Raw genomic sequence first — 11,867 nt, 5'->3', positions numbered from 1 at the left:
TGTGCCACCTTGATTTTATTGACAGGATATCAAACACATTTCTTTGATCCGTCAGTGAAGATAAAAAGGGCAAGTGGATAAAGTGTTGTGCATGTTTAATTTGGTCGGGTATTTCATTTTGCTGTAATAGCATATAGAATGTTTCAGCTTTACTCTCTACAGCAATTGTAGCTTGCATTAAAAGAGGAAATGGATACAAATAAATTTGTACTCAGATTAAGGGCAATCTTCCCATTACTGGCAAAGTGCCAGCGTGTTGCACAGAGTGAGCATTACTGATACACATTTTCTGCTCTGTGTTAGCATTTTGCTAGGAATGACAGTAATTAAAAGAACAAATAATTTAACTGAAGTAATTCTTCTTTCTAGAGAAGGTTGCTTCCTAATGTTGCCAAAAATTTCACCAAATGCATTAGGAGCAGAAGAGGGGTGTATAGAGAGAAATTATTAGTAAATTTTTTTTATTTATTTGATTTTTTTTTTACTTTAATAGGATAAATGGGGTATCTGGGGCCACTTGTAACACTCAGATTGAAGCAGTCAGGGAGATAATACAGAAGTAGGAAGACTGAATCCTTATGCTTCATCAGCTGATTTGTCAGAGCACCGTATGGCAAACAATTTTGCTTGTGGTCTGTTTCAATTTGTTAACAAATATGTTTACATAAAACATTGCAATGAGAAATGTGCATGACTCTTCAACAAGGTTAGTGGTATGGAGTCAAGCATTTTCTTGTGATTAAAGTGGTCTTTTGTCTTTGTTGTTCTGAGTTTAACCTCCCAAAGTTGAACTGACTATGGAGGGAGACCTTTAACTTCAATACCCTGCATTAGGTCACCAGTGTTAGCAAACCTGAATATTGAAGTCACCTCCGGGGTCTAATCCATTATGGATCAGTCCCATTTAAGTCAACAATGAGCCTCTGACTGCGAGAGACACGCTAAGCCTCTGCAGAAGTCTAATGCAGCAAAAAATACAAATGTGGGCACCAGGCTGTTCTGCAGGACAAGAAGTCATAACCTTTTTGAAAAAACTGAGTAACTTTGTTTCAGCATTTTCAAAGTGAAGATTTAAGTTTTGCAAAGTTGACATGACTTCTTGTTCCTATCTTTTCATAAAAATGCTTTAAAATTGCTGAAGCAAAGCCAAAACAAGCCCTTTCAGTTGCCAGAAATTCCAAACCCAATAATTTTTCTGTCAGGGTACAAAATATTTTTGGTGTTTGTCTAAAGTTGTCAATACAGTGAGAATCTTTGAGCTGCCTAGTTTGAACTGCTGTTTCTTGTTTGTGAGGACACTGCTCTCTCTGTGTAAGAGAGCTCTATGGCAAATTCGTGTGATTAGAAGTGAAGTGTTATCAGCAAATAGCTCAATACTATGTCCACTGATTAATAGCATTCCTCCCGAGTTAAAATACCAAGGCTTTGTACTGATGTATCTTTTAAAGTGGTTGATTTTCAGTGTTAAAAGAGAGATTTGTATGTTGATACTGCTTTTCTATACTTCCTTTTAAAAATTCAGAGCAGCCTTTTAACCCGTCTGCCAGGAAATGTGAACTTCTGTATGGTTTCAATGCACCATTTCCAGCTGTTTTGAAACTGGCCCTCATTGTGTCCTCCTCCTTTGTTTCAACTTGTCAGTACGTCTTCCTCTTCTTCTCCAAACTCTGGTCCTGCCTTTTTGCATTCTCCATACATTCCCATACTCCTCCATGCTTCCATACATTTCCATATGTCTACATACTTCTCTGTGCTTTTCTAGCCTTCAGGGACAGCTCGAACCCTGTGCTGATTCTTATAACGCCTGATGCTGGCTGGTGGCTGGGTTGTGCCCTAGACCTCTCTCCTGACACTGGCAGGCTTCACCCCTCGGGAGCTGGTGCCAGGGTTGTACGTGGCATGCCAGCTGGCCGGGCAGCGTAGGGCGCTCTGTGCGTTGTTGACCCTCTTGGCAGAGCTTGCCCAGTCTGTAATCGATCATTTGGTTGTTGAAGAAATGAAATGTTTAGTTATTTATATACTTGCACGTGCATGTATCCAGGCAGAGGTACCTTATTACTTGTCTGAAAAGTAATAACGGTCAGTGCTGCAGCTGACTTACCCATCGTGCAGTGCTGCTTATTTTGCGTTGATCCTGTGGTCATGTAGGACTTTATATTATTTTGTAGCAGCCCTGTCACAGCACATGTTTCTTAATCGTCAGCAGAGGCGGTAGCGCTTTGGGCCTTTAGCTTTAAAAGGCCAGAGTGTCAGTACCAATGCTGTGTCTGCTGTGTCAGATGGTTTGTGTGCTAAGAAAAAAGTGATGATTTAAGTGGGCTGCATTCACTTGTTCTTTTAAATGTGATTTCAGTGTTTCTCTTGTGACAGTTCAGTAACAGTCCTAGTGATAGAGTTTCAGCAGGTCATCTTGTCCCTCCAAATTCAGCCTACCTACTCCACTCAGTAGTAGTAAGGGCTTCTATTGCACTCACTGGTACATCATCACTCATTTCTTACTGGAGTAGATTCAGATGAACTACTGAAGTTCAGCTTCACAAGGAGATTTAACATTTTAAAAAAACATGTGTAACCCACAGTTGATTTTTTTTCTTTTCTTAATACCTACATCCAAGCAGAAAACATAAGTTACTATAGAAATAGAAATCATTGTCTAGTTGGGTTGCCAGCATAAGCACCAATGCTTCATGATCTGTGTCTGTTTTTTGGTCTCTATGGTTCTGTTGCCTTTTGTAAACGAGAAGCCAATGCTGTTAAATTTAGATGTGAATTTGAATCCAAGCTTTCCAAAAACACAGAAGTGTTTGGCCTTCATCAAAAAGTGCAGACCCTGAGCCAGGTGGTCAAAGTTCAGTATGGTGAGATGTTTGTGATGCAGAAGTACAAATTGGATCGATCGCTAATTAGAATTGAGAAGCAGCCAGCATATCATAATTAGGGATATTATATGCATTTTCTTTTTTTCTTTTTCTGAAATGCAAGTCAAGAACTGCTCACAACCTAAAAGCCACAAGTTGAAAATAGGACCTTTCTTAGATTAAAACTGTGCACAGGACAAATCAGTCACGAGCGTCATGAAAGAAATTAGTGGTTGCTGAGGTTGCTTAGAAAGTCCTGGAGCCTTTAGCATCCAGTTCGTAGATTATAGGCCCAAAGAGTAGTGGCTGAAAATGGCCATCTTATGCAGGCATTGATCTATTGTTATGATCAGCTGTATACCTTATATCTCAGCAGGCAAATATTTTTTCTCATTTGTGACAACAAAGGCAAAATAAGCCTGTAGTATAAACTAACCTAGCGTGTCTTTAAGTTGATCCTTGCAGGTCAAGGATGAAGTAGGTTGGAAGCAGTCCTCGGGGCTTGCCAATCTGTCAGCTTATATCTGTGCTAAGTGAAAAAAATCATTTTAATGTCATAGAAGACATGTAGAGGATAGTGTTTTATTTTTCTTGTATATGAATTGCTGTTTCTCTCTGTTCTGATCTTCATTGAAGTCTGCCTACAGGTAATCTAGGAGAGGTGGGGGATTTTCACATATAGTACATGCTTAGTGTGCCTTTTGCAGGTCCTGGCTTTAGATGTTGAAGTAGCTTGTACTTTAGAGAAATTACAGCTCTGTAGCACTGATGATGAAGGATTTGGGGGCTGCAAGTCCCTAAGGCTACAGTTGCTTTTCTTGAATGAGTCATAATATAAGAATCCAAAGCCAAGTCTTAAAGAAAAATGATTAATTCTTTTCACAGAGGAGTTCATTAATGACTTAAAGTCATGAGAAAGAGGAGGAGGTATCTGTAACACTAGATGGTTATTAACTGGCATTAGTATGAGCGCTTTAAATCAGGAGAACTAAAATAATGCAAACCACAAGGTCTGATGGAGAAGAAAAAAGTGTTAAAATTTGACCAATTTGATTGCAGTGAGGCAATTGCTTGACTTCCATGAGCATAGGATTTATGGTTTTCAAAGTGTGCAGAATATCTCTGCCTGCCTTTGGCTTCAGCAAAAGCATGGTCTAAAAAATGGGCCACTAAATATCATTAGTGTTCTTGGTTGCCTGGAGAGTTTCATCAGATCTTCCTGCTCCTGTTGCTACGGCATATGCAAAACATGGCCCCAGATATACATCTGGCTCCTGCTGTCATTTCCAAATCCCTGTCGTAATTTCAGTAAGAACAGACTGAACTTTAAAGACGGTGTATCTGCAGCTTCACTGATTATTATTTCCTAGTTTCTAATTTTCTTTTTATTCTGGTTTTCAGCACTCAGTGAACAATTCTTAAAACCTCACCAAGTCTGCTTTTTTTCAGTTTATTCCCCTGATGGCAACTCCTTTTTAGTATTTAAAAATACGTTTGAAACTCTCTGTAGCAATTCTTTATCTCACCCCCCAATCTTTTGTCTTAATTTAGAGGCTGCATTTATTTGCATTATGTTTTTAATGATATTTAGTAATGCTGTTCTGCTTAATACTGTTAAACAGTCCTTAGTGACGGACTGAGGTGGATGTGAATCTTTAGATGGGATAATTTTCATATGTATTTCTGCAACTTGCTGCTAAATGTGATGTCGCTTCTCAAGTTGCATCCCAAAAGAGTCTGAGATATTTTGAAAGGGAGAAAATATGGCAGTATATGGCTCCTTTGGCTTTGTTCTAGTGTAACTGAGACTGTCAAGTTCAAAATGTGGGAGGATTAGTTAGTACACAGGAGGCAGAATGGTGATTATTGCTTTCAATGGGTCTTTTTTTAACTCATGCTGTGTATTTGGCTGCTCTGTTTTAGTTCACTGTACAATCAAAATAGCTTCCCATGCTAAGCAGGCAGTTGGGATATCGGAGCTGTAAACTCAAATGGGTAAGATCACCAGGTATTAATAGATGGCATATCCTCTGCTGTGTGTGCACCCAGCGTCCCGCTCCTGCTGGGTCCCAGCTGGTGTTACTGCATCTCAAGTTGAGACTGAAGACAGTTGTCACTGTTTTCTTCGCATGAACGCAAACTATCAGCTTCAAGCTACCAATTTGTGACCATCTGATGTACAAATTGAGGAACAATAATGTAAGACAATTGAGGACAGTTTCTGAAGTACAGAATTGTTTTCCTCAGTCTGTGTTATTCAAAGCAGATTTGAGCCCCATTTAGAATTTAATTTTTCCCATCTGCTGTGTTTTAAAGAAAAGTAATAATTTTTAAAGTTCTGAGTTTAGTTGGAGCGGTGTCTACTTTTTAAATAATAAACCCTGACTGTTTGTGATTGACTCTGTGATCTGCGCTACGTTGTCAAGTAGTTCTTCAGGCTGGGATAGTCGTGATAGTTTATGGTTTTTAGGCAGCCAAATTGCACAGAAAGTCCCTTGGAATTGGGTGACGGAGTCCCCGAGGCTCTGCCGAGAGCATCAAACATCAGCGTCAGAGTTTCCACAAGGTTTCCAAGCTGCGACCGGCGGCTCTTAGCCAAGAAGTTCACCCCATGCTCTCACCTCCTTCCAGAAGTTGCTTTCCCTGGATCCTCACCGTGGGATGCCTTACGCAGAAGGTCACCAAAACTCTCTGAGTGTCTTCATTTGAACTGGGATATCCCCAGGAGCCCAAGGCAGAGCGCGGCAGGTACCAGCTTGCCCCTCGCAGTTCTTAGGTGCCACGGAGTGGCAGTGGTGTTACCCACGGCATGTGCTCTGGGCAACAACCCTCTGCCCCTTTCCCCTACACTTTCTGGGGTTTTCCAGCAGCAGCCGAGATACTTGTGCTCCACTGTGGCAGGCGGAAATGTGGAAAATCAGGTACTACTTTATGTCAGTACTGGTGGAATTAGTTAGTTTGAGGTCCTTTCTATCAGATATAAATGGTGGGGAATTCTGTTGTGTTGGGTTATGTCCAGTACTTGCATCCACACAGATGCAGACTTTCCTAGTCTGTAGGTCTTGAATCTTACCAAATGTAATCATCCCACTCCTTGAGATGATTTCTTCATCTGTCGTCTTGTTGTTGTTGCTTGGTTGCCAACAACCACAAAGAGATTTTCTTTTGGTGCATGTTACAAATCTGGGAAAGCTTGCTAGGTGACCTGAAAGCAAGAACTGATAGTTTCGCTTGAAAGTTACAGATGGCACCAAAACTGCTTAGGACTAAAATGTATTCTCTGTTTCTCTCTCTCTCTCTTTTTTTTTTAAATTCATAATGCTTATCTGTGAAAACCTTGACGCCGTGCTTTCCTGAGGGCATGTTGGTTTGTCTATTGAGTATTATGTGCAAAAGAATCTCCTACATATTTTTTTTTTTTTAAATGTAGATGTCTTTGTTAAAGCTGTGAGACAGACTTCTCTCTGAGCAGCTGTGGCCCATCCAGGGAGATGCTCACCTAAGCCTGGGTATCGAAGAGAGGAGCAATCACTGTGGTGTTATCAGTGCTAACGATTACTGTGACATCGTCACTCAACAAGAGGGAAGAATAACTGAGGTGGAAGTCTGAGTTGCAGACTGACAGTGCAGTTTGGATTAAATGTGATCCTTTGCCCCTTGGGATGTTGAGCACAGTGCACAAGGCCAGGTAGGCAGCATGTGGAGTTGTGGGCACTTAGGGCAGGCAGCATCCTCAGGCAGTTTGGTGGCTGGTTTCTGACAGCCCACAGAGGTCATGCAAGGCTAGCTTTGGTTTTGTTTTTCCCAGGGGCTATATAACTAAATCTGGACATATCAGGACAGGGAAAGCAAAAGGCCTTACTGCACCTTCAGTGCCTGCTGCAGATTAAATGGTATCCATTTACTAAGAATTTTTAGCATGGATAAAACACTCCAACAGTGTTCTTGTAAATGTCTGAACAATTTTTCTCAAACGCTGAAATAATTCACCCCAGACAAATACCTGGCAGTATATGTTTCAGTCTGAGCTCTTTGGCTGACAAAGCTATCACGAACTGAAAGGTCCTGTAATGGAAGAAGTTTAGTCAGCTGTAGCTATGAGCTTTGTGAATGGTGTCACCTAAGGTAGAGGTGCAGGATGTGGCGATGGCAACTGCAGCCCCAGACAAAGTGTGCTATAAACAGTGATACATTCCACAGGTCTTGTAAGAAACAAAAAAAAGTATTTCCTTCTCAACCCAGTGCCTCTTTCCTAAAGGCTCCAAATTCAGTATTTGCCAAGTTTGTGATTACTCTGAATAGATAGATGTTTAGAGCCATTTAAGAATGATGTTGTTTTCATCCTGGTTTTCTAAAGAAAATAGACTTATGTGATCATGCTGTCCAACAGTTTCAAGCAAATGTGGCAGATGGGAGGAAGCATCAGAGATGATTATCTTCCTAGAAATTTTATGACAACCTATGATGGGATACCAGAGGAAGGTCCAAATTAGTGGCCTTGCTTGGTAGTAGATGACTGGCAGTTTAACACAGTGCGAGGTTATGGAGAGAGCCCCGTATAAGCCTGCTCATCAGTATGCACATAGCCCCGAGCACGGCTGCCTCCTGCTGACTGTGTGGCCACAGGGCTGTTGCTGAGGAAAGGGGTCATTGCAATACAGTGAGTGCTGAGGGGACAAAAAATATAACTCTTCAGTGAGCCTTGTTTCATTAGATCCTCTGTTTGCAGAAGTTCTTTCAAAATTTCCTCTGGCTGCGCTGTGATCCTTGGACTCTGGCATCGTGCTGGCGAGTGCTCAGGCTACAGACACACTGCTTGTGGCAGTCGTGACATTTTCTGCTCTGCAGATCAGTTTTCAATGTAATTGTTACCAGGAGGGTCTGCTTTGTTACGGTGGTGCCATCCCAAACACCATATAACCAGGGTCAAAACCATAATCGTTATGGCTCACACAAGATATAGAGTCTTCCCTCATTATGGGCTCATCTTTTGTGTTTCAGTGTCTGGTTTATGGTTATGTGGCTCTGGCTGCTTTAAAGAATCAGCAACAAAATCAGTGTTTACACTGATGATTAGGAAAGGTTTTCTTTGATCAATGTGATGAGACAACGGGAAGGTGTTGTATTCAGTCCTACCGAAGAATACCTTACAGAGCTTGCAGCTGGTCCACCTCATGGTCCACTCCACAGTGGAAATGCTGTGCTTCATTAAGGCGGAGAAAAGATTCTCATAAATGTCCTGCTTGCTCACTGGAGAAGAGAAAACCTGAAATCTTGTGTTAGTACAAAATAAGAGTAAAATAAAAGTAAGTAGTCTGGGTAAGATTCCAGTTCTGCAGCTTTAAATATAGAAAAGTGAAATGTCAAAGAATTGTACACACACTTTTCTTTTCTCCTTAGTCATTCAGTGAAAGGTGGAGTAGTTAAGTCTGTGGCGCCTTTAAAATGATTCATTATTTCCATAGAAGCCAATTCATGTTTATCCTTCAAATCACTCTGTGGACATTAAAATAATGGAGAATTATATTTGCTTTTAATTTTGTTTCCAGACAGCTTGGCCTGAACATTCATGATGTGACTTGGAAACTATATCAAATTGTGATTTATTGTTGCTCGTAATTGTGTGAAGATTGAAGATATGCTGGATGCTGCTTTTTTCCTTTTTTTCCTCCTCGCCTCCCCCATTCTTTCACTTGCAGAGTGTTCTTGAGTGTAACGTGGTGAAAGGCCAGCATCTCTGCCTTCAGTGCTTTTCCTTGTACAAGCCACAGCAAATGATTTTATTTTTTGCCTAACATGAGGCTGTGTGAAATGAATTGTGCTTTGTGTTTGATAACTGGGGGGGGGGTGTTCTTCTATTTTTTTTTATTATGCTTAAGTTTTGTCTGGTTTTATGTTGTCATGGTAATCGTCCTTTCTTGTAGGGTGGAGAGAAAGCAGTATTTTTTAGTTAAGCTGGATGAGTTCAGTTTTATGAGAATCATATGCAAAACACCAATGGCGGGGGGGAAGACTTTTATTTGCAGTAAGGCATCTGTTAAGTATAAGGATGTCAAATCTGCTTCACAGGTGGGTCAACTGTTTCTTAACCAGGAACAATTCATAAACTAAATTTATCTATCAGGTCTTATGGATAAAGGAATTTGTTATTCCTGTTTTCCTAAATTTGTTTTTCCTACACAGTTTCATCTGCTTTTTCCCTTAGTGAGTAAAAAGCTATTCTTAGATTTTTATGCATAATATAATTTAATAGAAGAAAACGAATGGGATATTGTGAAATGCAATATAAAAGCCTACAGAAGGTTATGCAAATTTTGAAAGTTTTTTTTCTAGCCATGTTACAGAATCCAAAATAAACTATTTAAACCTAAAAATTCTAAGTGATCATTAAAATTTACCAGAATATTGTTTTCATATTGCATTTAAGAGTGTTCCTTGAAGATAAGTTTCCTGCCCTGACAAAAATTGTCTGTGTGACAGTGGGACATGCTACTTGTGATTTGGTCCTGCAGATGCAGCAGTATGTGCTCTTCTTGGTATGTGAAAGTTTTCTTGCAAATTCCCAGTAAGCCCCTACCCATGCAAACTTAGATGATTGCACAGTTGGTGCTGTGAACTGTGCATGTCTGTCCCCGGACTCTAATGCATCCTACTGTGATCTGGCCATCTTATTTTTCATATGAGTTCTTTAGGGAAAAACCCTTTCTTTTATATCTGTACATAAAAAGAAGCCCCAAAACATACAGCAAGTGCATTTGAGCCCAGTTAGGAATTCCAGGTGGTACCACAGCCTAAAACACCCACCTGGATGCCAGTTTAAAAAAACGAAGCGGGGGGTGGCGGGGGGAAGAAAGCACAAAACCAACTGTTTTTCAGCATTGTAAGGAATTTATTTTGCTCCTTACCTTAGTTATCAATGAGCATGTTTAGTTGATCTGGTTTTGCTTTTGTTTCCAGCCTGTTTGCTTTCTTATTCTCATGCCCTAGAGCATTTCAGTTTTAGTCACTGCATGACATCGCTTAAATCAGAGTTGGAATGAAGTCACAAAGTGAACAGTAAGCCAATCTTCTTCAAAATTCATGGGAGGAAACTGCATTCACAATTATTAGCATAGATTGGTAAATGAATACTGACCAGTGTGAAATTAAATTCACCTTAGCTTAGCTCTTCGTTTGTTTCGGTTTGGTTTGTTTTGTTTTATCAAGTTAGTTGTTTGTTAGTGTTGATTGCAAACATGTTATTCATGCCTCTATTCCCAAGTATCCGGCCTTTGAGTTTTGATGAGTAAAGTGGTTTGGAAAGAATCCAGATCAGTTCATGCAGAGGCTATGCATGTTAGTAGAAAACTACTTACAAAGTCTGAGCATGGATTTTGCGTGCACTTTTACCCTAAAAAAAGACTGTGTGTGTATATATATGTGCACGTGTGTGTATATGCATATACACAATTACATCAATCTAAAATTTTCAGCAATTTACTGTCTTGCATATAGCTTTATGTTGTTTTACAGCATCATATGTATTTTATAAAAAATTCCAGGTTTCCTTGTCGTTTAGGGAAACACATTTTAGTTTACTTTCTGAGTAATGGTTTGCAAAGCATACACAGTTCTCTACTGGTTTTTAGTAGAGAATCTAAAAAATAAAATATTTTAAAATCTTTTCATGCATTCAATTTGTAACTGTTTTTAGAAAATAATAATTTAAATAGCTGTAATTTTGTCTAGTCAGACTAGTCTGATAGTACTCTAAATTCATCCCGAGATAGATGAAATATTCAAACTACTTGAAAAAGAAACTGTTCTCCTGTATACAAGTTCTGTGCAATTAAATTACAACATGTAAACCGTATCAATTTCGGATGTGGTGTTAATGTACTGAAATCAGTGGATTAGAGCAGTGTTTACCCTCTTCTTCTTTCTTCGAGAGGAATTTAAGCTTCGTCTGTTCTCCTTTTACATATGCTCTCATTCTAAGGATTCTAAGCATTATGAGTAGTTCAAACAATACTGTAACTATGATATATGTAAGTGCCATTTAGAGCAGCTCGCTACAATACAGTGATGTCTTTGAAATACTGTGTAAAGTGTTTTCACTTTGAAGTATTGTGCAATGCAGTATGTCATGTTGTACAAATTGGTAACTGTTGGTGATTTATGGTGACCATGGCTGGGTATGCTGGCAGGATATACGTCTCGTTTCAGCCCTGGTGAGGGATACTCAGCATGCACCTCCTTACAGGCATGGAGCTGACCTTTCTGGGCGTGCTCCATGCAGGCAGGGTGGATGGCTGCATGGTTTCGTGTGAGGTGTCAGTTGAGAGTGTCAGATCTGCAAGTAGTGCCCTTTTGGTCAAAAATGCAAAAGGTCCTGCTGCCTTGCTGTATGAAAAGCACGTTGTGCAGAGGGTGAGGTGGTACTGTATGTGCTGTTGCCAGGCTCTGAAGCCTTTCCCAGGTGCAAGGCACACTTCCAAAGAGAGAATCGCTTCATTTCCACTGATTTGTTCTGGTGGGGCATGGGCTGCAGCGGTGTTACTGTGTGTTACGTGTGTAAGTACCTAACTTGATTTGAGTGCAGACTGTCCTTCACGGTGAGATGCAGGGAGGATGCAGACCCGATGTGTGGCATCCCTCTTCCTGGGCCATGCGGCCTCAGCACCAGCTCCATGCCTAACTCAGCACAGCCTGGCGTTTGAGTCGAACAAATCTGCTGGGTCCCAGAGTCAAGGCAGGGGTCACCAAGATGTGACAAGGCCTCCCCACATGTCAGAGGCCATGTGGCAGAAATTCACCATTGAGAAGAGAAGGGCTCTCCCTCTCCCCGCTTGGTACTAATCATGGAGAACAATGCTGGCTGCTTTGCAAAATATTAGTACTGCTGTACAAAATCTGGGCCTCTGCTTATGGTCCGCTGAGTCAGACTTGTTTACTTCATTGAAGTATTAATCTCTGTCTCTGATTGGCAGTCAACAACTCCAGGCTCCAGGCTTAATAGAATTTCAAACT

At 40.5% G+C, this 11,867-nt stretch overlaps 1 protein-coding gene across 1 annotated transcript in view; it reads left to right on the top strand.

The window, feature by feature from the left end:
* The first annotated feature begins 8,855 nt into the window (after positions 1–8,855).
* PDE3A (phosphodiesterase 3A) overlaps positions 8,856–11,867 on the top strand; it is a 49,186-nt gene continuing 46,174 nt past the window's right edge. Inside the window, exon 1 of the mRNA XM_050899011.1 lies at positions 8,856–8,927. Within this exon, the coding sequence (XP_050754968.1) occupies positions 8,856–8,927 (72 nt within the window). The remainder of the gene's footprint in view (positions 8,928–11,867) is intronic.

This window comes from Gymnogyps californianus, chromosome 1 (genome assembly GCF_018139145.2).
Source record: "Gymnogyps californianus isolate 813 chromosome 1, ASM1813914v2, whole genome shotgun sequence".
NCBI lineage: Eukaryota > Metazoa > Chordata > Aves > Accipitriformes > Cathartidae > Gymnogyps > Gymnogyps californianus.
This window is presented reverse-complemented; position numbering and strand designations above follow the sequence as displayed.